This window comes from Sander lucioperca, chromosome 16, assembly GCF_008315115.2.
Source record: "Sander lucioperca isolate FBNREF2018 chromosome 16, SLUC_FBN_1.2, whole genome shotgun sequence".
NCBI classification, from domain to species: domain Eukaryota; kingdom Metazoa; phylum Chordata; class Actinopteri; order Perciformes; family Percidae; genus Sander; species Sander lucioperca.
This window is the reverse complement of record NC_050188.1, coordinates 4148689-4175894: the sequence shown is the minus strand read 5'-3', so window position 1 is coordinate 4175894 and position 27206 is coordinate 4148689. Positions and strand designations below refer to the sequence as shown.

Sequence of the window (27206 nt, the reverse complement as noted above, 5' to 3'; positions counted from 1 at the left end):
CGGGGGAGGCGACCTCTATGTAAATGTGTTGGCAAGGGAGACGCAGCGGTTCATTCATCATCTTCTTCCAGAGAGAGAGAGAGAGAGAGAGAGAGAGAGAGAGAGAGAGAGAGAGAGAGAGAGAGAGGTGAGCCAACACGAAGGTTATTTTACATGAGGGAGAGGGAGGAACTGCTTTGGACCAAAAACACTGCCGCTAGAAAATCCGCAAAGCAAAGAACAGGCTTTGGTTTCAAAGCTGCAAGGAGCTATATTCTTCTTCCAAACATTACAGGGTAAGTGGAGGACATTTATTTTTGATTTGTGAATGGTCTCTTTGTAGCATCATGTTAATGTGTACAAGTGTTGGTGCAAAATGTGTCAGCTATGCCTTATCTTACCTTTAGTCCCTAACTAAAGCAATAAGTGATGAAACAGGAAGTCATGGACATTATTTTATTTTCTATTATCAAAGGTGTCTCACCATGAATGGAGCCCTTAACCCGGCCAGTTTTAGTGTGTTACACTTATTTAACACTGCTTTTTTGAATATACTGACAGTTAGGGGTCTCAGTGTCTTACTCAAGGACACCCAGTACTGTAGAGTCAATTGAACCTGGGACCATGATCTCCTGTTTCAAAGCAAAAGGGGCACTTTGTTAATTCATATCTGCCGTGGTGGCAGCAAACATCATCATGTTTGTTTTGTGTTGCGATTTGTTACATCTGGTGGTGAGTAATTTGAAGAGAATGTGCTATACTTCTTGGATGGATGCTTTTAACGGTTTCCTCCCGCACGGATGTAAAAAAATTCAGCCAAGGAAGTCAGTGCTAGAATGTCCTTCATGCTCTGGGAGCAGTGGTGTAGTCTAATGTATTGTAGTGGGTATACTATACTGTATATGTATGTATGTATGTATGTATATATATAAATAGCCTATGTATGGGCCAGAATGGGACTTTTTTTGGGGGGGGGAGAATTATGAACATCAAAGACTTCATTTCCTGCATTTTGATACACTTTTATGCACCAATTAACAGCTGAAATACCTTTATTTAGCCTATGCAAAGAAAAAAAACACACATGACAATTCAAAATATGTCAAAAATATGATGAAAAGTATGGTGTTGTATTTAATTGCGCATTTTTAAGTGGGTATATAGAAATCCTGGAGCTTTCTTAGCGGGTATACTGTGTATACCTGCGTATCACGTAGACTACACCACTGTCTGGGAGCAATCAGTGGATGAACAAAATAAGGCTACCTGTGTGTCGCATCACTGAAACTGGACTGTTGCTCCCTGTTCTGCACATGCAGCGCGTGAATAAGCATGTCAATTGAATCAAATACGTGTTTCTTTGTGCCTGTCTGTGCTTGAGGACTGCAGTTGTAGGGCTGGAATGCCTTTAGAGGCTCTGGTAGTTGTACTAACTATAATAAGTGCATAAAGACGAGGGCTGTATACAATACAATATACACATTATATACACTATAATATACACATCGCCAAAGGCTGCGACATATCGCGAAAGACACTCCGATTTTTTGCGTTAGTTGAAAGAAAATATGATTAGAAAACTGCACTTTGAAATGTCATTCTTTTTTTACTGGTGCCTTTTATATTCAATTCAATGTTCAATAAAACAAAAGAAATTCAACAAGCAATTTGTTGCATTTTAGCAGAATACTGAAAGCAGCGGAGATGCAGAACTGAGTACATTTTAATATCTGTTCATTTATCGCAAGTAATTATTCAACAACGCTATCACACAGCACATATTTTTCTCATATCGTAGCCCTAATATAGAGTTAGTGAGCAAAAGAAGCCTATCGCTGCAAGTTTAGCCTTCCACATAATTTTAAATTGTATAGATAAAGAGGGAGGAAGATACAGACAGCGAAATAAAACAGGCTGAACAAGTCCTATCTGCATAAACAGGCTGAACAAGTGGTTTAGTCCTAGCTGCATAATCCAGTCCTCTGTGAATGACACCAGGCCCCGAACAATCAATAGGACCAGCTTCCAATGTGTGCTGTGTGTGAGCTTGTCCACATTACCGGTGGCCTTCAGGCAATGTGCATCAAATAGGATCCTATCACATGGGTTATTACATCATAGCAACTGACCATATGTGTCTGCCTATTTGTATGCCGTGCTGGGTCTATACAGTACATAATGTTCATTGATTGTGTTCTTATGCAATACAAAGCAAAGCAATGTTCCTTGATTACGGAAAGACACAAAAAAAATGCACAAACACACCAGTGATAGGCACATCTGACAGACAGCTGGTCTCAGTGGCCCTTCGGCTGCCAGCCTTTAACTGAACAGCAGCAGATCTTTAGTGCAGGGTTGTCTCATTTTACTGCATGGGCCACATACAGCCCACTTTCATGTCAAGAGGAGCCGGACCAGTAGAACCATTGCATAATTACCAATAAATGAATACACCATGTTCACCATTGTTCACACCATGAACAATTTATTTACAAAACAGTTAATGAACAGGCCTAGATGTCTAGAGTAATAGAAGTGCAATTTCAACATGTCTCGGTTTTCAACTGTATTCTGGTCAGGATGGAATAGGAAGTGAGTCTGATTGTGGCGATAAATATTCCTTGAGGACTGAAAGGTGCTGTAAACACACCAAGCACACTGGTCACACGGCCCATTTACCTCTGTGAAGAAATAGGAACTGGTCTTTTTTTTTTCTTGGAAAACCCGACACTCTATGTCCACTTTTCCTTTCTTTGACAAAGACATTTTCTGCCAGTGGGCTGGGTTGGACCCTTTGGCTGGCCGGTTCTGGCCCTAGGGCTGTATCTTTGACACGCCTGCTTTAGTGCATGATGGGTCTCAGTGCCGAAGGATACACATTTACTACTCAGTGTCACATTGTCTAGGTTAACTGATGCTATCAATACAGATGGGTCTGTTCTGCTTTACTTCTAGTGCAAGCCACTTTTACACTCAGCAGACCGTGTATAGTTTTCAAGAGTAAGGCAGTGGTCTCCAGTGGTGCTGAGCATCCCACACGAGGGAGGGCTCTGCCATATTTCCTTTAGTCAGCAGAGACACTAACAGAAGTGGTTGCTATGGCAATGCGTGCCCATGAATCTTGGGGGGGGGGGTGTATTTGTATGGCATTTTAGTTCACAGATCAACAATAGTCGTGCAGCATCGCTTACTGCACCTTTAAAAGATATGTCAATCACTTTGGGAGTGACATCATGTTCCAATTTTGTCTTTTAAATGTTGATGGTCGAGCTACCCCTTATTTATATATTCAAATCATGGTTTGTGCCTCTAACTGTTGAGAGCGTAGACTGCAAATCAGGCCTGATTGTTGCCTCCAGTCCGCGCTGACACTCTAAGTACACTCTGTTGAGTGATAATCCAAATAAAGAGGGTGGAGCTTCCACTAATATGTTTTAGTGTTTTCTTTTTAAACTATACTTTAAGACTTTATATAAACACTACCATTGCTATATTCTCAGTTATGCTATCTCAAAACAGTACACTGTTATTGTATACTCTCAATCAATCTTAGCAGGGTTTACAAAAGTGCCTCTCAGTGGTGTAGATTGTTTAGCTTTAGAGCCTGTACAGCAATGATTGCTTGGTCTGTGCAGTAATGTTAGACCTAGTCATAACTCCCTGTTATTATATAATGGGAGGTGAGAAAGAAGCTACAGTAACACATAACAGCTGACTGACAGATCACTGGATTGGAAAACACAGGATAATAGCTACTTCCTCTAATCTGGAAAGACCTATTGATCCACATACTGTGGAATACAATAGAATCAGCTTGGAGCAACATATTATGCTACAATGTCCTGTCTGTGCATGTGTGTGTTTGTTTTTCCAGTCTTTCTTTTCCCTTTTTTGTTTACAGCAGTAGATGGTAGATGAATGATGCTACGACACCCACAACCACCCCACGCTTTCTGTATCTCTTCCTTTCCCTTCCTTTGTATCTCCCATTTTGTCGTAAGCCTGTGGCCAGGTGTACTATGCATCTGTCTCATGCATCACCAGCTCATTGTGTGTGTGTGTGTGTGTGTGTGTGTGTGTGTGTGTGTTGGGGTGGCTCGCATGAGCTACTGCATATGTATGTCCCTTAACTGATTGATTCATCCATTCCTGTCACATGCTTTATTACCCAGGGAGACAGATGTTGGAATATAAGGATGGATTTGTGTGTGTGCGGCACTGCCAGCTCCTGTGATGGTTGAGCAACAACAAAGGAATGTTGAGTGAAGGAGTTTTGCATCACTGGCGGATAACTAATGAACACCCACAGTGATTACAGAGTTTGGTCTAGACCTACTCTATCTGTAAAGTGTCTCGAGATAACTCTTATGATTTGATACTATAAATAAAATTGAATTGAAATTGAATTGAATTGAATTGATCAGTGGACCCCATTGATAGAGTGTCCTCCAATGGCTTGTCAGATACAATACAGTAAAAATGGAAAGGTAACCTATACCAGAAACTGTGGTGAGGAACTGATTTCAGAACTGAGATAGTGTACTGTGTGTGCTCCTTTTTTCCGTTTTCTTTGCATATTTAAATTTGTCAAAAGCAAGGTGCCTCCAGTTGTTTCCCCATTGCATTTGACACGAATACCTGTATTTATCATGACCTAACATTCTGTACACAGTTGGCCAACAGACGGCTATGTGTTTGGCATGTGATGCGTAAGATGAGCCTCTCTGTTGGCTAACTTATCAGAGGTAGTCAGCTGCAGCAGTCTTAATTAGGGTTGGGTATCGTTTGGATTTTTACGATTCTGATGCCGAACCGGTACTTTTAAAACGATTCCGACTCCTAAACCGATTCTTGAAAAACTGAAAAAGTGTAATATGTTTACTAGCGATCACATGCAGTGAATGGTTAATATGCTTTTACGTCCGTTTTGGTGAGCCCAGAGGGAAAATATGGCATTTTAAAAGTAGCCTACATTTACGCTAGCTAGCGAATGGTAGATTCCAGAGAAAGTGTGATATTTTTACCAACCTTTGCGTTCTAATCCGGTCCGATTCCTACCAGTTGAGTAGGAACCCAACCAACCCTAGTCTTAATAGGCGCAGAATCAATCACCGGTGATCGCCGCCCAATGCATGCCGGTTAGATTTGTGTCCGACTTGATCCTGACTTGCTCTGATATCATGCACACGTGCACAATGATAACCTCACGACATCAAGACAGCGGCAGTTTTTAGAGCCAGGCGCCGCAGTTGCTCACCACCGACTGCAAGACCCAGGGCATGATGGGAAAGGCCTGGCTCTTAGCTGATCTAACTGCTGATTGGTTCAGAATCGACTCAAAACTGTGACGTTTTATACAAACTTTTTATAGTTTTTTATTGGAGAGATTTTGATTGATATTTGTCTGATTTGAAGGCTTATTCTGTTAACATGTGTCTGATAGTGACGTTTAGTCATCAGAGAGACTAAATCCATTCAGATTACGGATCATCTACAGTCTGTTGTATTTTAACATCAGCAACAGATCGCACGTGGAGCATTTTGACAGCTACTCTGTCATAAACAAAACAACTGGAGACTGCGTACAAGCTGATATATGGGTCTAACATTTTAATAAATCATAATCGGACCTAACAGGATGCAAGTGTTTCTGTGATTTCCTGTTCAGCCTGAAGGCTGCTTCAAATGGCTGTAAACTGTCCGACTTGACCGCGGCTTTTCGTCACCGCTCCCCGGCTGCTGCTGCCTGGTCCCATTCACTTTACAGGCGAGGCACAGCTCATCTCAAACGAGCCTAATGTGTGTCACATTTTTGTACTAAAGACATTTGCTGGGGATTACTACACTTTTACCAGAAGCGGAATTCGAAATCAGTCAGGGCCAATGTTTGCAGTGTCAACATCAGTGCCAAAACAAAAAGAGACGCTGGCAAAATTAGCAAAACAGTCTATCTCAAGGATGTAGACTCTAAATACATTAGTCTTCAAATATGAAAATAATGATTAAAGAGTTTGCATTGGAAAGGAAACATTGTGTAAATCTACAATAGAGTTATGTGCTACACTTATTTCTGAATTCAACCAGTTTAGGCAAATATGTTCCACTAGATTATAAAACCATATCCTTTAGTGTTTTTTACACATTTTCCATACACAACCCAATATATATTTATTTTGCATGTATTACAGAGAGTGCTATGAAGATATGGTCAGTTTTGTCACCGTCTGAAATGCAAGTGGTTCTCGCATTGCCAGACCTATCTCCACAGCGCTGTGGAGTAAGGTCTGGCTACTCCACACATACATTCTGGGATATGACAAAAAAAAACAAAAAACACTCTGGGTTGTTTGCATTTCTTTAAACCAATCACAATCGTCCTGGGCAGCGCTAAGCTCTGGACGCAGAGACGCTGGCTCTCTATTTTTTCCAACGAATGTTTCTGGTGATCCGTGTACGATGGAGAACTGGCCATTCTCTGTGTCCATATCTTGCCGTGCGTAATAAGCTTTATCCATATCAGGCGGGCAAACATGCTAGCAGGTCCCTGTTAGATAGTAAATGCCGTAAACACATTCTTTGTAAATCTTTACAATCATTCACCAAAAGAACCAAGCAGGCCTGCTTTATTGCATGATCCAACTTTTGTCAAAACTTGCCATTTTCAGCATGTAGCTCAAAGGTTGTTACTGCTGTTAGTGAAGGGATTTTGAGAATGGCAACACACAGAGAGCAGAAGGGGAGGGACAAAGCCTCTATTGCGCCAGACTAAAGTTAAAGTGACTGTATGTAACTTTTTAATGTTCCTAAAGCTCTGTCATTTTTCATACAATGGTCTTAAATGACTTGTAACAGCAAATGAGACTAACAGTGAAAAGAACGCTATTTTATATAGTTTTTAGTAAGGCATCTGCCCGGTTTCGATTGTTCCCTCAAAGTCACAGAATGACTTGCGGCAGGTAGACGCTGTTACTACATTTTGCTACACGTTGCTACATTTTTTCTAGAGCCTGTTAGTGTCTGGCGCTGGAACAACTGAGCCTTAGATCCAAACAACTCTCCACCAGGGCTTATGTAATATAGAAAGTTTGTTTTCGTGTGTTTGTGCATATGAGTGTGTGTGTATGTGCGCTGGCATCTTTCCACTTCTGCCCAAGTATAAATGTGTCGCCAGAATATTATTAGCCACATTTTACAAGGCTGTGCAGGTCTGGTAGGGCACAGACAGAAACAAAAGGCCGAAATTAGAGCAGCACTCAGACATGAGTCACCCAGACTTCAGTAAATGTGTAACAGTTGTGGCAATAAAGAAATACCCAGGTGAATGAATGATGTTTTGGAGAGATTGGAGATAAAGGTTAGAAGAGAAACTGACTCATAAGGGTGCGCAGCCGTTTTGTCCCCCGTGTTTCTCCCCAGGCTAGACATGCTGCCAGGTCTTAAATTAGAGTTTGAACTGCACTGAGGTGAGCTGCGTTTCTATAGCGATGCATCCTTCCTGATCCAGTCACCAGAGAGATATATGTAGATAACAATATGGAGATCATATTGATAAGAAGCAACACCTTAGCACCAACGTGTTTTTTCAGAACTCTGTAATTACTTACAGTACACAACCATCTATTTTCACTCGATATTAACAAGGAATTCACCATTTATAAAGACCCATATGATGCTGACATTGTTGGTTATAATCATCGATAGCGGATACTTTTCAAACATTCAAACCATGCTAACACAATTACTATAACTTCTACTACTATTTCTATCACTTTTACATCTACTAGGCTACTACCACTATATTAGAACTGCTACTGTCACTACTACCTAGGGTTATGGTTGAAATCAATATAATATTAAGAATATTTTCCTGATAATTATACTTCCCGAAATAGCAAAAAAGAGTGGGCAATATGCATAAAATCTTCTATTGCAGTATATATAATTTTAGATTGTAATTTTGATATTGAATGAATGAAAATGGAATACAAAAAACTGTTTATGGATAAGACCAACCAGATTGACAGTTTTTGGTTAATCCATTGAAACAAATACTCGGTATGTCATCACATTGATACGAAAATACTATAAATTTAAAATGGCTAAAATTACAAACACCTAATAGAAGACAAAGCTGTTTTAAATCTTTTGGGGTAAAAACAAGTCTGTGGGGGCAGGTCTAAGTCAAGTCACAAGCAGGTTCAAGCAAAAAGTCACTTTATACTTTTTTTACCATTGCGAGCATTCAAGTGGTGTGGGAATAATCGGTAAAATTAGTTCCCGACTGGGAAAATTCACACTGCAATAACATGTAGGGCATGTCTTGGTGGAGGTCTGCGCTCTTCAAGTGCCCTTTAGTTTGTTTTGGTTTACTAGGTCAAAAACTATTTTTTTAGGTCTCAATCCAAGAATTTTGGTTGTCAGCTCTCATAGGTGCCACAGCAGTCAAGTCCAAGTCAAGACTCAAGTCCTCATTTTCGTGACTTCAGTCTTGCTCAAATCAAAGCCTCAAGTCTGCAGCTCTGCAACCAGAGATTAAAGCAAGAACATGTAACTTGTGAAACAAGCAATGACACTCTTTCTTTTACAAATAAAAAGCTGAATTCATAAGCAATACAGTCAGGGGATAGGGCTAGGGCAATACAGTATAATCGATTCCCCCAATTGTTTGACTGATCTGATATTGATTAATCAAATCCCCAAATCAATCTTTTAATGTATGCCTTTCACCATGGATGTACAACCCACCACACAATGTTTGGGGGTCAACTCTTAATGTAAACATCATGGGTGTGTGGACCCCAGGAAGAGTAGCTGACTGCTACGGCATCAGCTTATGGGGATCCTTTTAAGAAACAATAAACCATGGTGCATTACAAAAATGATTTGAGGGTTGCTTATTACATGTACAATTTACAGCATGAGTTCTCTGAGAATCTCTTTTACATCCAAGCAAAACTGGTGTTGTAACCGAGATTGCCCTAACCTAATTGATAGCGAATCGGAAATGTAATCGAATCGGGACCTTGTGAATCCGAATCGATTCAGGAAATCATTGGCGGTACCCAGCCCTATCAGGGGGTTTGCTGCTACAGGTCTACTTGGTCTGGTATGACAAGTAGCTTATGTTATTAAACTTTAGATAGCTACTGCTGTGGAAAAACAGGAAGTGTTTCAGCCATGTTTTTCAGCCCATCTTGCACGTCTGATGGAACAGATACGCTTCTATTTTACATCAGTCCAGCTGTCCACACAGCTTACATAATGGCCAGCGCTTCACTCATGCTTTTACGTGCGTAACTGCGACCCGAAGCAAATTCCAATGTTTTTCCTGTGTAACTACAGTGATTTTGTGTCGGACTGTGAGTGCTGTCGAAACCCATGTGACCTAAAAATAAAAAAATAAAAAACCTGAAAGTCTAAAAAATATACATAGATACATATTAAGCCAACATATTATTAGCAAAGGTAAATTGGCCTCTATGTGAAAAAAAATAAATAAATAAATAAAATTACACAACATTGATGATGCTTAATAGGTAAGGTAGTCACTATGGTAGCCATCCACAGATTTAGTTAAGCTTAAGGATTCACTGTGCCTTCCACATGTATGTTTAACATTAAAACATGTATAAATAATGTACGATATACATCTATCCACCCAGTTTAATATGCAATTCAGTTTTATACAATATATGTTGTAGGGGGTCGCAGCCCCATCTCTCTTTCAGCCAAGGGGCCTAAAAAAACCCGTCAAAGCTATGCAGCTTCTGTAGACATTGTGTAACTGATATCACTGAGTCAGTTCACTTCTCTCCTGTCCCACTATGTTTCATCAAGTCGCAAACAAACATATTATTGGTTTTATCACAAAAGCAAAACAAGAAGTAAACACAGCGTACCTCACAGGAATCCTTTCCTGTTTCCTGCTTGTGGCGTCAATCCACTTTTTCTCAATCATCTCTCTCAATGCTCCCGTCTTTAAAGAGACTGGAAATAAAGAGAAATGTCAAATAGCCAAAGTATGGCAAAATCTCTGATATTTGAAAATGTTCTATTGTCTCAAGGTATACTATGTTGTCACAGCATTAGATGAGATCTTACCTTCAACTGGAATCTTTAATTTGGACTGCAGAATTTTGTGAAATGTCACCACGATATGATCATATCATCACAATATAATACTTACTTTTAATACAAAATTATTGCTCAGTCCTGCTGCTATAGCACTAATGAAAAGACAACATTCATGCATACGTACAGTATGTATACAGAAATTGCATGAAATTAAATTTCAAATCAGGTTGCTTTCAGAAAACAACCAGTGTAATAGTTTATTGTATCTAGTCAAACACAGAGCATCATGTGGGTTGGGATGAGGAAGACACTGGCCAATATTTATATTTCAATAACCCCCCCCACATCGGGCCCATATATCAGTCTGCCAATTGCTCAGGTCCAGTTGGCAGATAGACTGTTTCGATTGGCTGAAAGCATCATGTACTGCTGGGGCGGCTGTTTGGCAGTGAGCCAGGCAACTGTTGTCAAGAGAAAAAAATTGTTCTATTTCACTTTTGATGGTTTTGGTGAGCTGCCATGAAGATCATTCAGGGTGTGGTTTATCATCCACATATCAATAACCCTGTCCATCCACCTCTCATCAGATTTCTATACTCTATCATTTCTTTCTCACACACACACACACACACACTTCAGTGTAGTCCATGGCTAGGGTTGGTATTGGACTGGTATCCTATTGATTGTTCTCCTATTGCTGCTATGGTCCGTTGTACTTTTTCCACTCTCACAAAAGGTTATTGCAATTGCGCGCGAGTGCGCGCACACACACACACACACACACACACACACACACACACACACACACACACACACACACACACACACACACACACACACACACACACACACACACACACACAGGAAATGACTATTGTATGGGAGGCCTAGCTTCCCATTTTTGCTCTCTTTCCAACTCAATTACAGCTTTTGCCAACTAATCATTTTCAGTCACAGGGTCGACAACACATTTTCCCCTCTGGGCTACGTTCAGTTAAAGCCTGAGTGGCTCAGCCTCATAATAATGACAGTGTAAGCCCACTGCGTTTCGACCTTGCTTTGCTCCTTGTGTTGACTCTTGCTGTGAGTGTCCAGAAAGGAAAACTTTTTTGTCATAATAAATATATAGGTGGTGTTGGGAGCAAATGAAGCCTCGGGAAATGAACCCTTTTGTGAACCAATTTGCTGGAAAGCTTCGATGCTTCATCCCACCATCACTAGCAAACACACAGCCCCAGTTTAGTTTCAGTTAGATTTGTTAAGTTGCAGGTTTGAACAGTTCATTGTTTGTTTCTTCACACTCACCTGTTCTCTGTTACTTTGTCTGGTCCACCATTCAGGAAATGTTTGGGGAGGAGCTGCCAAGCTTTTCCTGTGTATTTATGTTGATGATGTCATCACTGACATCATTGGACCGAACCAACTGATGGGTTTCTTGTGTGTAGAGATATTTCATGTGTTTGTTCGATGCATTTGAGGGGTTATTGTGGGACTTACTTACCTTGTAAAGTGTGTGTGTGTAAAGGGCACAGTAAACATTTTCATGGTAACAGCGAGTTGGACCAATCAGAGACGTTGCTTAGGATTGTGGGTAGTTTACAGTAGTATTTCTCCATAAAATCGAGAATAAAACAAGTTTTTCTTAAAGGAACACGCCGACTTATTGGGACTTTAGTTTATTCACCGTAACCCCCAGAGTTAGATAAGTCCAGACATACCCTTCTCATCTCCGTCTCCGGGCTTCTCAGGTGCTGCAAGCATATCACTCCACCCAAGTAGCAGAAGTAGCACTGCTTCGCCTTTCTAAGAATATAGTTCCCAGTTTATATACGTTTAGAAGAGGGCTGTGTCTCATGTGACCTTGTTATTTGTACACACTGTGACTATACAAATCACAACATGTAAATAGGGACATGTTGGCGTTATTTTGTCACTTATTCGGAGCAGTAGGCTAGTTGGAACCGATTACCTTCAGGATCCGTGCTAGGCTAAGCTACCGGTGGAGCCGTCGGACAGAGTTACAACACGCATGGAAATGGGAAGGGTATGTCTGGACTTATCTAACTCTGGGGGTTACGGTGAATAAACTAAAGTCCCAATAAGTCGGTGTGTTCCTTTAAAGTGCTCATATTGTGCTTTTTGGCTTTTTTCCTTTCCTTTTATTGTGTTATATATCTTTTTGTGCACGTTATAGGTTTACAAAGTGAAAAAAGCCCAAAGTCCCCCCCAAAGGGACTTACCATCTCCAACAGAAAACACTGTTCAAAAACTGCTCCAAACAGCTCTATTGTAGTCCAGCCTTTACTTCAGAGACAAACGTGCATCACTTTGTAACACACGTTATAATGCTCGCCTAGCTGCTAGCATGGCACGCCCTCATACTCTGCTTCTGACTGGCTAGTAGTCCTTACCTAGGCCTGCACATGTGCGACTCCCAACAAAGATGGAACAGAATTGCGATGCCTCATTCTGCAGCTAAAACGGAGAGCTCAACACACAGGGTGAAAAGAGGAGCTGCAGCAATGTGCAGTACAACAAAAATATGGTGTTTGTTGAAAATTAAACCATGTAAACCTATTCTGATATAACCTCTAAATACAATTATGAACCTGAAAAGGAGCATAATATGAGCACTTTAATTTCATACAAAGTTAGTTTCATACAGACTTCTAGCTTCTACAGGAGCAGAAACTTTCACTACACAACCCCGTAGCTTGTGGTCAGTCTACCTCGGATGGTTTAGACCTCATGGCTACTAATTAAAATCCTTATGGAGAAAACCAATGGGATTTGTACTTCTGGAACCACACTGTTGAACTCTATAAAGGCATTTGCATTTTACTGCTCAGGGACGGAAAAAATAATTGATTGCTTGTACAGGGTATAGATGAGAAGCCACGCTGCCACAAACACATGCTTGGTTTTATCTGTATGGTACGAGTAGATGATGTTATGTTGCTCAGCTTTTCTTTTGATAGTTCCATTTTTTTTATTTCACTTTAAAGGTCTTACTTAAAAGTGTGGAATTCAAGAAGTCTGCCTCCCTATCAATTGTTTTGACACTCTGGCTACGCTACATGAGACTCGTGTCACAAAATAATGAAAAAATGTCCATCACAATTTCCTGGTGATGATATTCAATTTACATCTAATTCATAAACATTGAAATCTTCCCCAGCTGGAACCAGGAAAATGTGTGGCATGTTTGCTAAATAAACCACTTTAAGCAATTAGAAAAATTGTTGTTTCATTGACTAATTGATTTAACGACTCATAATGTCAGCACTATACCCCATTCATCAATTACAGGCAGCACTCACTTTTTATTATTTCGTCTTCAATGCACCATCCACGACGAGATACATCACTGTACCTTCATCCTCAGCCCAACATAGAGTTATTACTTAACTAGTGTATATCCTCCACGTTCCAATTCCAATTCCGCCGGATTTCACTCATTTTGGCCGGATATCTGTTGCCTTGGGCTTCCTTTCTGTTGTCATTTTAAACTCTGGTGGATTTCTGAGGACTATGGTGAACTGCTCCTCAGATCTCTGCAGGGTAAATCCAGACAGCTAGCTAGACTATCTGTCCAATCTGAGTTTTCTGTTGCACGACTAAAACAACTTTTGAACGTACACGTTCCACCAAAACAAGTTCCTTCCCGAGGCTATTTTGCAGAGGCACCGTGGCTCTGCCTGGCGCTTAGCATTGCCCAATACGATTGTGATTGGTTTAAAGAAATGCCAATAAACCAGAGCACGTTTTTCTCCCATCCCGGAATGCTGTGTGGACTAGCCAGACCCTCCTCCGCAGCGCTGTGGAGGAAGGTCTGGCAAAGCGAGACTATTACTTTACGAACAGGCCCACTACAGAGAGGCCCACTGGAACAAGAGGTCTCAGTATTTTCTGGTTTATGTCATATAGAGCTGTAACAATTCCACATTTTGCTGTACAATAAATTGTCTCTTTCAGTCCAATTTAAACATATGTATTTTTTTATTACGTTTTTTAAACAAATTAAAGTTTTGATTGAATTCCAGGATACATCTTTTGGTTATATATCACAGTCATGTGACCCAGATAATGTAATAACACAGGTACACAGCCTATGAAGTAAACCACGTCTCTTTATTATCATTAAACATTTTTTCTAACTGGATCTCCCCCCTTGTAATTTTTGTTGCCATAAACGTGTATAGGGTCAAGTGCCAACAACTAACAATTGAAATAATAATAAAAATATATAGCCCGACCAATAAACGCTTATAATATGAAATAGTTCCAATTTGGCACATCTAAACAAAATCAACCATTACCAGTCATAAGCCTGAAGACTTTAGCCAATGTTAGGAATTAATTGCGGTTAAACAAAGACAACGCGGTTATGTAAAAGAAAAATTGACAGTTAGAAAATGAGGTAATAATTGTTACAGGTCTACTCTCATGTCACAATAGCACAAAGCTTCACCACGGCACCAGATCACAGTAAAGGTTGGCCTCATGCCATTTCAGAACAGGGGAAGACCCTGTGACATCACACGTGACCCAAATGTCACTCTGTCCTAGAGTACATATATAGATACATATAGTTTGATGTTGCGTTACATGACCCATTTCTTCCGTAAAGCCGTGCCAGTGCATCTCTCTCACACGCTCCACGTAACCTCGCCCCTCTAACAGCACCTAAATATGTTGCCAATGCAGATAAGAGAAGTAAATACTTAGCGTTGTTTTAGCTGAAGAAATGGCTTATTGATAATCAGATATGTGCACATTAGACTGCTGCCTGCCTGTTGACTTTTTCTGCCCGCCTGCAGATTTGTCTTGTTTTGTTGCTTGCTGTCTAATGTGTTGTGTTCGTTACTTGTTGTTGTGCATTGTGCCTGTTTGAATGTTGGTCTGTGTATGTTGCTTTTTTTACGTGCTGACTGTATTAAGTCATTGCATTGTATTTTATTTTATTTAGGTTGCCATTTTAAAACTGGCCAGTGACAACAGATGAAAATAATTTGCCTGCTGAGCTAACTTTGGCTCATTTACAGCTACTTTGCTGTTGATTAATGAGCACTCTCCCTGTCAAATAGATAAATAAATGAATTGGAATGAAACGCTTGTCTGAAGTACATAGCTTTTTTTAAATTAGGCTTTTTTTTACTTATACAAGGTTTCCCCCCCGACAGCGACGATTTGTTAGTCCTCAGATGCCACTGTAAGAACTGCTTGATGAATAGCACTCATGGCATACATCAGCCTAACAACAAGTGCCTTGACTTTAAGAAAACTGCCATCCAAATGTGAGCTTTATTACTTCTGACTCTGGCACGCGAACATGTTTAACTATAGCTTATCCAATCAGTTAGATTGCCATCAAGCTGGGCTGGCAAACACGCACACACACACACACACACACACACACACACACACACACACACACACACACACACACACACACACACACACACACACACACAAACACAGTGACACATACAAAGTCTCCCACGCATTTACAACTCAATTAGACTTTGTGTTTACTCTTAGTCTCACAGCTGGAATAAACATGTGTTAAAGCCCTTCAGATTTAATAAGATACATGTCGATCATGTCGAAGATACTATTGTAACGCCTGTTGGGACAATTTTCTACAAGCTCTGCTTATCCATCTCCCTGCTGCTACGCCCTGCTACGTCCTGCTACACCCTGTAACGCCCTGCAGTGCCCTGCTACACCATGAACTACTACAACTACTATTTCTAGTCATAGTTCCATTATCTTTATTGTGACTATTATTGCCACTGTTCATCACACCCCTAACCGGCACCGTCAGACACCGCCTACCAAGAGCCTGGGTCTGTCCGAGGTTTCTCCCTAAAAGGAAGTTTTCCTCACCACTCAAGGTTTCTGCCTAAGAGGAAGTTTTGTGGTCTAGACCTACTCCATCTGTAAAGTGTCTTGAGATAACTCTTGTTATGATTTGATACTATAAATAAAATTGAATTGAATTGAATTGCCTCCCATCTTTTTCCGTCCTTCCATCTTCATCGCAATTTCAGTCCCTGTCTCTCTCCCTGTCTTTCTATTTGTCTTTTCCCTCAGAGGTGTGAGTCCAGATCCCCCCTTTTTCACACATAAAGGGACTGTCAAAGAGGTCATGGCGCACAAAAACAGCGTATGAACTGGCGCAATATACACATCGCGAAAGGCTGCAACATATCGCAAAAGACACTCTGAGATTATATGATTAGAAAACTGCACTTTGAAATGTAACTGTCATTCTTTTTTTAGTGGTGCCTTTTATATGCAATGTTCAATTTGTTCAATACAAGAATGTTGGAAATGATTTCCTTTCATTTGTTTTAAATTCAACAAGCAATTTGTTGAATTTTAGCAGAATACTGAAAGCAGCAGAAATGCAGAGCAGAGTACACTTTAATATCCGTTTATTTATCGCAAGTAATATCGTTATTGCGATATTCAACAAGATTATCGCACATTGCATATTTTCCATGGTTTCCTCATTCCTCTTGCAGCCCTATTCAATTTTGGATATCCTAATATCGTAATATGACGGAAGTTTGGTCTTTTCCTGGTTTTAAAGGCTGTGTTACAGTAAAGTGATGTTTATAAAATGACCAGGCTTACTAGCTGTTTTATTGTTTGCCTTTACCCACTTAGTTATTCTATCCACATTATTGATGATTATTTATCAAAGCTGTTGTGTAAATATTTTGTAAAAGCACCAATAGTCAACCCTGCAATATCGCCGCAATATCGACATTTATGTATTTGGTCAAAAATCTTGTGATATTTGATTTTCTTCATATCGCCCAGCCCTACTGTATTTGTGGGGAAATTGCAGCATTTGGGGAATATATATATATTTCATATTAGCACCATAGGGAGTGAGTTTGAATGCACTGGCATGACCGAATTTTAATCCTGTGTAAGCTGTTATGGGTTCATCATTGCCAAAACTGAAATTGGTAATTTTGTGCTAAAGCTAATGATAGTTGAAATATGCCAGACTATTGCTGCCCATGCTTAACGTCCCAAGTCTTCTATTCATTCCAAACTTACTTCCTGTGAGCAAGCAAATAGTTCCAGAGGTCCACAGAAACAGGCAGTCTAATAATCAGACTGAATGTCCATTTTGTTTTACTTCAGTTATTCAGACTCACATCATGTCCATGTTAACCAGTTTCTGGTTTGAAATGGGGTCGTATTGTTTTGTTTTGCCTTAACCAATCATTAGTGAGTTATATAACACGGGTGATTGCTAGGAGCAGTTAACTTCCTCTAATGGTGATTGAAGAAAGAGGCCAAATTGAATTATCATGGGTGCATGATATGTTGACTCAATATCGTTATCGCAATAACTCCCCTTTTTATTGTATCTGCTCTTAAAAAAAAGTTAAAAGTTACTGAACACAGCAGACAGCAGACAAAAGGCAAAAACAAAAAAAGCAGCTCCTGGAAAATCAGCAAATAACATCAGTAGGCAAAAATGTATTACGGTCTGTCACTGCATTGATGCAGATCCATCCAGTTCCGCATTGGGATGCATCATTGCAGTGATTAATGTTAACAGCCCCGATAAACAGTAGGGGTGGGGGAAAGAAAATCGATTCTTGGATGCATCGCGATTCTCTCTTGAAAGATTATGACTCGATGGAGAAAATTCAACATCCACATTTTTTGTAAATGTAAATACAAACACACATACAGTATATATATATATATATATATATATATATATATATATATATATAAAAACACACAGTGAGAAAAAATAAAATAATGTATAGAAATACATTTTTCGATGCATCAAGATGCATCAATGATCGTTTCATCTTCGTATCATAGCCCTCTAAATCGGAATTGACTCGGAGGTGCCTAAAGATTCTCACGCCTAATAAACATGTACACCAAGAGTCCATATTCTATGCATTCATATGTCTGCCTTTTCATTCTTTGTTTCTCTTAACACAACAATCACGTCTTTACTGCAACACATGCATACCCTAGTTTGACATAGGGCATTTGGCACCCATATATGTGTTAATGCACTCATATAGGCATCAGCTTCTCCAAGGCAGGCAAAAATACAAAAACGGCTTTGAAGCCAGTTGATTCCACAGAGATTTGATTTATATGCTAATCCAAGAAAAATAAACACAGAGGCTTATCTCCAGATAACATCCAACACCTGAATAGTCTCCCACAATAGATTATTTGCCTCAGTAAGATGAACTGGCAGAGACCTGAGCACCTGACTGGAAGACAGCATGCGACCCGGGGACGATTAGGAGGAACCTACGGGTTGCCTGTGTTGCTGTAGTGAGCGGTGCTTATTTTGATTCTTTCAGATGGGATAAGTTTCCAGTGTGTTTGCTCGCCTGGCTAGTCACGCCTCTCCCTGGCTTCCACAGGATACTCTATTATCCGCTACGTTTGCTTCCCTAACAGAGGGATAAAATGTGTGTGTGTGTGTGTGTGTGTGTGTGTGTGTGTGTGTGTGTGTGTGTGTGTATGTGTGTGTGTGTGTGTGTCCAGGAGGTTACAAGCCAAAATTAACCCACCGCTTGTGGCACAAGTTGGTACGTTTGGTGTGTGTATGTCTTTGTTGATGCAGTGAGTGATTTACTGTACAGAGCTATAACTGAGAGGACACTATCAGTGATTTAGATGAATTCTGGGATAGGAGAAAACACTCTGCGTTGTTTGCATTTCCTTAAACCAATCACAATCGTCGGCGGTGCTAAGCTCCGGACGCAGCGATGGTCGGGAAAGAACTTGTCATTTGCTCTTACCAGTGTATCTCCGTGTGTGTTTCGTCCACAGCAAATCCCACCAATCTCTCCCAAAACATCCCAGGTAGATAGCAAATGCCGTAAACATATTCTTTGTAAATCTTTACGGTGACACTTTATTTGAAGGGGTGTGCTTAAGACTGACATGACAACGTCATTATTATGATATGACACCTGTCATGAACTTGAAGGAGTCATTTTGAGTATTCATGACTGTTGTCATTAAGTGTCATTTGGTAAATTATGACACTTTTCATGCAAAGTTAGCGTTGTCCGAGATGTCTTTGTCATGACAACTTGACTTTAACAAAGACAACAATCCCTGTGTTATGACAACATGACATTAAACTACAACCTGTCGATGTCTTTGTAACGACAACGTGACATTATCCTAGACAACATCATAAATATGTCATGACAGGCCCAATTATCAAACTTTAATAAAATATTTAGCTTTATGTGTTAACATTACATTAAAATGTCTTTAAGAGGTTGGTTTTTAAATTGTCGTCAAACTGGTCTTATAACGTTTAAGACATCTTAATGACACGTCCAAAGTGTTACCATCTTTACAATCATTCTTCGAAAGAATCAAGCTGGCCTGCCTTGTTGCCCAATCCAAATGTTCTTCTAAACTTGCCATTTTCAGCGTGTAGCTTGCTAACTCGAAGTTTGTCGTTTCCCGAAGTTTGACAACAGCAACACACAGAGCGGAAGGCGATGGACATCCTGGAAATGTACTTCCGTTGAACTTAAACTTCCATTCTAAATGTAGACCTTCTGCTTGAGGCAGAGAGTCATACGAGAGCAGGTGGAGTGGAATACCTTAAGTTTAATATGATCTCCATCCACAGTAACCTCCTGCCTCTCAGGGGAAAATGGCGGTGCAGGTGATGCTGCCACAACATGAACACCTTTATGTAATTCTTCTCCACACTGCTGCCCCAAAACATCTGTCTGCACCCGTCCTGCAGCAGTTAACCTTGTGAAACTGTGTGTGAGCATGTGTCTAAGCACGTATTTGTGTCCGTGCAAAGACAAGCGCTTGCTCATTACACAAATAGCTTCAAAAAAAATTCCGAACCTAAAAGATCCTGAGTCAACTCTGATCATTTGTGTCACTGCACATTTCAAACGAGTCCTTTGTGAAAATGGAACGCTCACAAATGCTTTTTTTATGGTTGACACATGCTGGTTTCTGCTATAAATACGATAAAAGTGGAAGCTATTTTCTGGCAATAACTGAAAAAAGTCAAAGATGTTTAAATGTTGCCAGACTGCACTGAACAGATGGATACCCAGCTGACCCAGTCACTGATACAGCTTTGATTGCACCTGCAGTTTACAGGCATATTTCTTTCCTTTTCTGTCTGCACAGTTATTCTTTTCTTTTCTCAAACAACCATAAGATGTTTCTCTGAGAAGAGAGAACTTTCATTTTTGTGTTTCAACTTGAGAAGATCACAGGTGACCTTTTCAAAACAAGTTAAAGCTACAATGTCCTTTTATTGCTCTTCTTCTAAGCTCTGGGCTCTCCTGTGCATCCCACTTGTCACGGGAATACAAAGTCCAAGATATTTGCGCCGTTTGCAGTGACTTGGGGTTTAGTTGTCTCTTTCTCCATGACTCACTCGGCATAAAGCATGACAGGATTATGTTTCGGCCTCTAAACTGTCCCCGCACACTCTCTCCCTCTCTCTCTCTCTCTCCGCAATTTAGAGGTTTTGTGGCCGCTTGGCTCGGCTGCGTCCCTGGCGTCAAAGTGCGAAAGCTGTCAGACAGGGCTATGAGTCAGGGATGGCGTCATGATAAAGGCACTGCAGTGGTTCTCAGCCATGTGGATATGTGTGTGGTGAGGAGCCAGGGTAATGGGCCATTTTATGGCCCATATAGCGGTGATGTTATCAGGGGCTTTGCTCACACAGGGTGATTATGGTGGTAGGATGATTTGAGACATTAGAATGATATGAGGCATTATAGAAATGGTAAGACCTTTTGTAGCCGTTGGCCTTTATTCAACTTGTCCAATGCAGATTTACTTTTTTATACTTTTTTTTTATATGAATAGGGAAAAATGCACATAACTAACACTGACATTAGATCAACATCAATGTAAATGTACCTGGGTTAGCACAACAGCTATTTTTTCAACTGTAGTCTCGACAACTAAAAGCTGACAAAAGATAAAAACCATAAGCACAAAGTGAAGTTGTAGAGTTGGCTCGTAGCAGCACACCACCCTGGCAGTTGAGCGGGTTTCATGCTTCTTGCGTTCAGCACGGTCGGGGCGCTGCGGACGGAGCGAATGGTCACCGTGTCGCGAACCGTCTGATCTTTCATACTGATTGCTGTAAGAGCGGTCAGAACGGCTCAAAGAACGGACTTCTTCTCTCGTGTAGCCAATCATTGCAATGCGGTCTATGCGTCCACACGTGTTGTTACAAAATCTTGAAGGTGCGCGGCTCGGTACCAAGCGCCCAGGGCATGGTCGCCCAGCACATGGTCGCCCAGCGCACTGTCGCCAAGCGCACCGTGTCGACTGCGCTGAATGCAAGAAGCATGAAACAGCTTTTAGGGTTCGGTTCATTTTTTATAATAAGACTAATTGGCTTGCTAAGAAGATTTTTTTTGTAGTGTGTATATGTATGCATGTTTTATACTGTATAGTTTAACACACAAAGCCACATAAAGACAATGCAGCTCTCCTGTGTGTGTCACTGTGCAGGTGATTCCTTGTTTTCAAAGAGACCAGTGCTGTTGCAACACAGGGGCATAACTGCTGTTGCTGTGGTTTGTTTAGCGTCTCCTCAACTGTGTGTTCACACTGTCGCTCCCTCTCTCTCTCTCCCTCTCTCTCTCTCCCTCTCTCTCTCTCTCTCTCTCTCTCTCTCTCTCTGTCCCCGTACCCCCAGAGAGGTGAAGCATCATGGGGAAACACAACAGCAAGCTGGCTCCAGAGGTTCTGGACGACCTGACCAAGAACACCGAATTCAACGAGGCAGAGCTCAAGCAGTGGTACAAAGGCTTCCTCAAAGACTGTCCCTCTGGCATCCTCAACCTGGATGAGTTCCAGCAGCTCTATGTGAAGGTGAGGCTGAGGCGGAGGGCAGGAGACAGGCATGAATAGGAAAAGGAAGCAGAGGAAGTGAAATCATGGCAGTTTATTATGTAGTAATAAGTAGGGCTGGGGTCTTTACACAAAGTTGGGTAATGCAGTGTTTTCTCAAAGTTTACTGCAGTGAAAATTGTTCTCATTGTTTTTTTCCATAGTTATATATATGAAAAAAGTTACCTCTTACAGAGAAAGCTTATGTTTCCGTGGCTGACTAATGGTCCTGTGCTTTGGGCATAGACTGTGACTCTGTTGATGCCTAAAACTCCCTCAGAACATTCCAGAGCCTTTGAGATGGTACAGCGCCACAGCAACATAATCAATGACTCCCAAAACGACATATATGACTGTTTCTGACATATGTCATATGTACCATTGTAAAAGAAAGAGTCGCAGTTTTAAACACGTGGTTAACGTGAAAGAGTCAACGTTTGAAACGGAACTACTTTGTCAGGTTTAGGAAAAGATCATGGTTTGGGTTAAAATTAGTACATTTGTTACGTAACTTCAGTTACGTACGTAAGCTAGGTATGCTATGTAGTTGTCTTGAGTGTTTTTTTAAGCACTTTGTAAAATGGATTTTTGGTTTTACACTGGACACAAAAAGCGGCCTCCTGTGTTTGTTTGACCCATCCATACACCCCGAGATCCTCCCTACATAGACTTTGTCGCTCTTTTTACTACATCACCAGACTTCCTCTTTTGCTGCCGTCCAGTGCAGCGGCGTAGGCAGAAATGGTATTTTGGGCCGGCCAGTACAAAAGTGAGTGGGCCATTTTCAAAAAGACGTAGAAGTAGCAAAAAGGACAAACAAAAAACAAAAAAACAGCTACAATTTTACCTTCAACGTACTGCATTACAACAGTATTACAACGGCAATAGCAGTACTGTCTACAACGTGCTCAACCAACAAAGCTCAGTCTAAAAAGTTTGTACACAACAATATAGACAAAAACCTGTCGATTTGAACCTATTCAGGCTAAAATATATTTGCACCAGCAGAACCAGCAGCATTGGCTCTGCACAGCACTGTTATAAAATTAATCATTTTATTGCACAAAGTTGCAACTAAACAAGAACCCAAACAGCATGACATAGAATAGCCGACATCAGACAGAAATCGCACGTGTAACATATCCTTTGTGCATTCATAACAGCATTGTGCTTCAGAACTGTGGTCAGATCATAAGCAGCAAATGCGCTACCAGCAGTAAAAGAAAATCAAAGAATGAAAACTTCCAGCCAAGCATTGTTTGAATTATGAAAGATATAATGAAAAGTGGCCAGCAAGGCGCCAAATCTTAGACAGTGTATGGAGTCCACGGCAGTGACAGGATCAAAGAAAACTAAAAACTACATCGCTCACAGATAAGTTATCTTCTTATTTAATGTGGGCAAAACACAAACGCGTTTCAGCTAGAAGCCATCATCAGTGTTCACGATGTCTTACTTAATAGGAAGGTTACTAGGTAACTTAAATAATAACGCAAGAAGCATGAAACACGTTTTACTTAATGTTACCTCTGTGAGGGCCAGCACTCAAACAAACTCCTCTCTCGCTGATGGGCTGTCAGCTCCGCTGGGGAAATGTCTGCACATGCTGCAGAAAAGCTCGTCCTTATTTACACTGTACTCCATCCAAGAAAGCTGTCCATACCACTTTAAAGAGAAGCCATTGTTGTCGCGGTAACTTTTAACAGTACATTGCTTAACACATCCATGGGACATTGTCTAAAAAGCCAGCTAGCTAACGTTAGCTGCTCAAGGCAGCCCTGAGAGTCTGCCTGTTGTTACCATAGCAACCAACTACGTTCCGAAGCCTTGCTAATTGTTTGATCCTTATTCTATAGTTTAAACAATTTTGTTTTAATCAGAAGAGAAGACACATTAAACACACACAACTAGTTCTGTTACTATTTCTTTTTTTTGTTTTACATTTGAATATTTTTCATAACAAAACGTATTTTGATCAAACTTGGCTGGACGGGCCAGTGAGTAAAGTGGGCGGGCCAGTGCCGCCCTGGCCCATTACTGATTACGCGCCTGGTCCAGTGTTGTAGAACTCGAGATTGTCTCATCTCGGAATCAACTGCATTTTTACTCTGTCTTGTCTCGATTTAAAATAAAAAGGACTCTGGATTTTATTTCAAGACTGGTCAAGACCATTACTTGATTGCTTTATTAAGGCATTTCTCATGATACACGTATGACAATTGAAGAGGTGAATATTAAGAGAAGAATATTAATTTGTGTTTCGTGGGTGTTTTTATGGGAATGTGGATCTTTCAGATCAATTTGAGGAGTGCCTATGGTTAGCATTAGCAATTTATCGTGGCATGCAGTGTGGGACTCACACTGGTCTGGTCTTGGTCTTGACTCGGTCTCACCCTGCCTTGGTCTTGGTCTTGACTCGGTCTCACCCTGCCTTGGTCTTGGTCTTGACTCGGTCTCAACCCCTCAAAGTCTTGGTCTTGTCTCGGTCTCCATACACCCTGGTCTTGGTGATGACTTGGTCTCGGTTTAGGTGGTCTTAGTCTCGCATTGCCAGACCTCCCTCAACAGCGCTGCGGAGGAGGGTCTGACTAGTGCACACAGCATTCCAGGATGGGAGAAAAACTTTAATCCAATCACAATTGTCTTGGGCGGTGCTAATCCCCGCACGGAGCCACTGTGCCTCTGCAAAATAGCCTCGGGAAGGAACTTGTTTTGGTGGAACGTGTACGTTCAAAAGTTGTTTTAGTCGTGCAACAGAAAACTGAACAGATAGTCTAGCTAGCTGTCTGGATTTACCCTGCAGAGATCTGAGGAGCAGTTAACCATAGTCCTCAGAAATCCACCGGAGTTCAAAATTCCAACACAAAGAAAGCGGAAGGTAACGGACATCGGCAGAAAAGACATGCATCTGGCGGAATTTCCGGTGGCACCGGAGCAATCACGGTAGTGGAACGTCGTGGATATAGACTAGGCTGGTCTTGACTACAACACTGCTGCCGTCATAATTACTACGCCCACTAGAGGTCCCCGCCTAACATTATACATAAATATGGGTCATAATAAGCTGCTTGCCCAGACAGCAGACATCAAGATATCCTGACTTTAAATTCTTAGTATGGGTCAAATTCTAAAAACACTGGATCCCTCTTTGCCCATACTGCAACTCAAAAGGGGCAATTAATGAAGTGATGCACAATGTAACTTTTCTAATTTTCCACTCTCCAGTTTTTTCCATATGGTGATGCCTCAAAGTTTGCCCAGCATGCGTTTCGGACATTTGACAAGAACGGCGATGGGACCATCGACTTCAGAGAGTTCATCTGCGCCCTGTCCATCACCTCCAGGGGCAGCTTCGAGCAGAAACTCAACTGGGCCTTCAACATGTATGATCTGGACGGGGATGGGAAAATCACACGCATGGAGATGCTGGAGATCATCGAGGTATGCGTTTGTGAGGAGGGAGTTAGTGTGCGCCTGAGAATGTTTCATTTCCGTTTAAATTTGTGAGGTTTTACTGAGTAAAAGCCGTGTCCTCCACAAAATGTAATCTGGGCTTCTTCCAGCAGTGGACATGTTCTCTTTATGGCTCTCTTTGGGATTTCTTCAGCTTTATTTGAATGCCAGCTACAGTTTCAGCGGGCCGTGGCAACAGGAAATGAACGTTTGGCATTCAACTTCACATTACTAATAGTATAGTATAATTACTAATTTTATAAGAATGACAGGAAATCACTACACCAGCTTGTCGTAATTAAAGCCACTGTGTGTAGAAATTGTATGTGATTATCTTTACATTTTTCTGCTCGCATATGTTTTTTTTTTGCAGGTATAAAATGTTAAGAGTCTATGTCTTTTTAGTGCAGTGCATTACTATCTCCACTTGGGGACACCACATTTTTACTGTTTTTCTGGTTCCTATAGAAAAAATCCTTTCTGTTATTCATAAGTTTACAGACAAAATTAAACTTTTTTTTCCCCCTCTCACTCTGTGCAGGCCATCTACAAGATGGTCGGCACTGTGATCATGATGCGTATGAACGAGGACGGGCTGACCCCGCAGCAGCGCGTGGACAAGATCTTCTCCAAGATGGACAAGGACCACAATGATGAGATCTCCCTGGAAGAGTTTAAAGAGGCCGCCAAGTCTGACCCCTCCATTGTCCTACTGCTGCAGTGTGACATGCAGAAGTAGAGAGAGGGATGGGTGGAGAAACAGAGGGAGGGAGGGAAGAGTTGAACTGAAACAAGCGAAGGAAGGAGGATGAGAGAAGAGGGGTTGGGGAATGAAAGGAGGGACGCAGTTTAGGGAGGAGGAGGTAGGGAAGCTTTTTTCCTTCTTTTTTTGAGGCAGTGATGAAGTGTTTGAAACAGAGAAGACCTCTGATTGATGCCATTCTTTTCTTCCAGGCCATCCCACTGTGCAGTACTGTACACTCCTGCAGCATTTCTGCTTCAGTCTAGCAGGCGTCTTTATAAATCCAATCTGATGATCTGTGAAAAGAGGAAATTGCAGTGCAATATATATACTGCACCTTCGTCTTATATTTCCCAACCTTCTTTGTAAAACAGTGAATGGTTTGCCCACCCTTTTCAAAATGTTAATATTAAAAGACAGAATTGCAAAGCAGGTTGCTTCCAATAGATGTAAGTTTACATGGATTTCAAATGTCATGAAAAAATAGTTTTAAAAAGTATGCATATTCGCTTTTTCTGAATTACGTCAGAAGATTGATACCACTAGTATATCTGCTAAATGTGAAGCTACAAACTGAAAACGGGGAGAGAACTAGCTAGGGGGTAAATAAATCTATTAACCAGTACCAGCACCTCTAAAACTCACTAACATGATATATATATATATATATACGCAAGGTAACGTAACCCCTTTTGTACAGGTCCTATCCCCTGACCAATCCGCTATCCTAACCTTAACCACTCAAGGTCAAATGCCGGCTACAGCTTCATATTTTCCGTACTGAATAGAGAATGTTATTGACCTTCTCATCTAACGCTTGTCAAAAAAGCACATCAACATATTTCCCAAAATGTTAAACTATTCCTTTTACTTTCTTACTCTAAGTGTTGATTCTGGCACCCAGAATGCCAATGTGGAAACACAGCCGGTGTTTGGATGCTTTGCACCATGGGATAGTTTGGAAAAAAAGGAATGGCATCAAACCAACAAAGGGCCTGTTGTTTGGTCCACATGGTCCTTCTAGAGCAACAAGAGAGAAGCA

At 41.0% G+C, this 27206-nt stretch overlaps 1 protein-coding gene across 2 annotated transcripts; it reads left to right on the top strand.

Annotated features, from left to right (window-relative positions):
• Positions 1-12: 12 nt before the first annotated feature.
• LOC116041219 (hippocalcin-like protein 4) lies at positions 13-26818 on the top strand. 2 transcript variants are annotated; one of them, XM_031287096.2, is made up of 4 exons: positions 13-275; positions 21776-21951; positions 25195-25410; positions 25964-26818. In XM_031287096.2, exons 2-4 carry the CDS (start codon positions 21790-21792, stop codon positions 26159-26161), a joined length of 576 nt encoding a protein of 191 aa, XP_031142956.1. In that variant the 5' UTR covers positions 13-275; positions 21776-21789; the 3' UTR covers positions 26162-26818. The 2 variants fall into 2 exon arrangements, with proteins under 2 accessions (XP_031142956.1, XP_035849064.1); XM_035993171.1 differs by lacking the exon at positions 13-275 and adding an exon at positions 12545-12554.
• Positions 26819-27206: the final 388 nt, after the last annotated feature.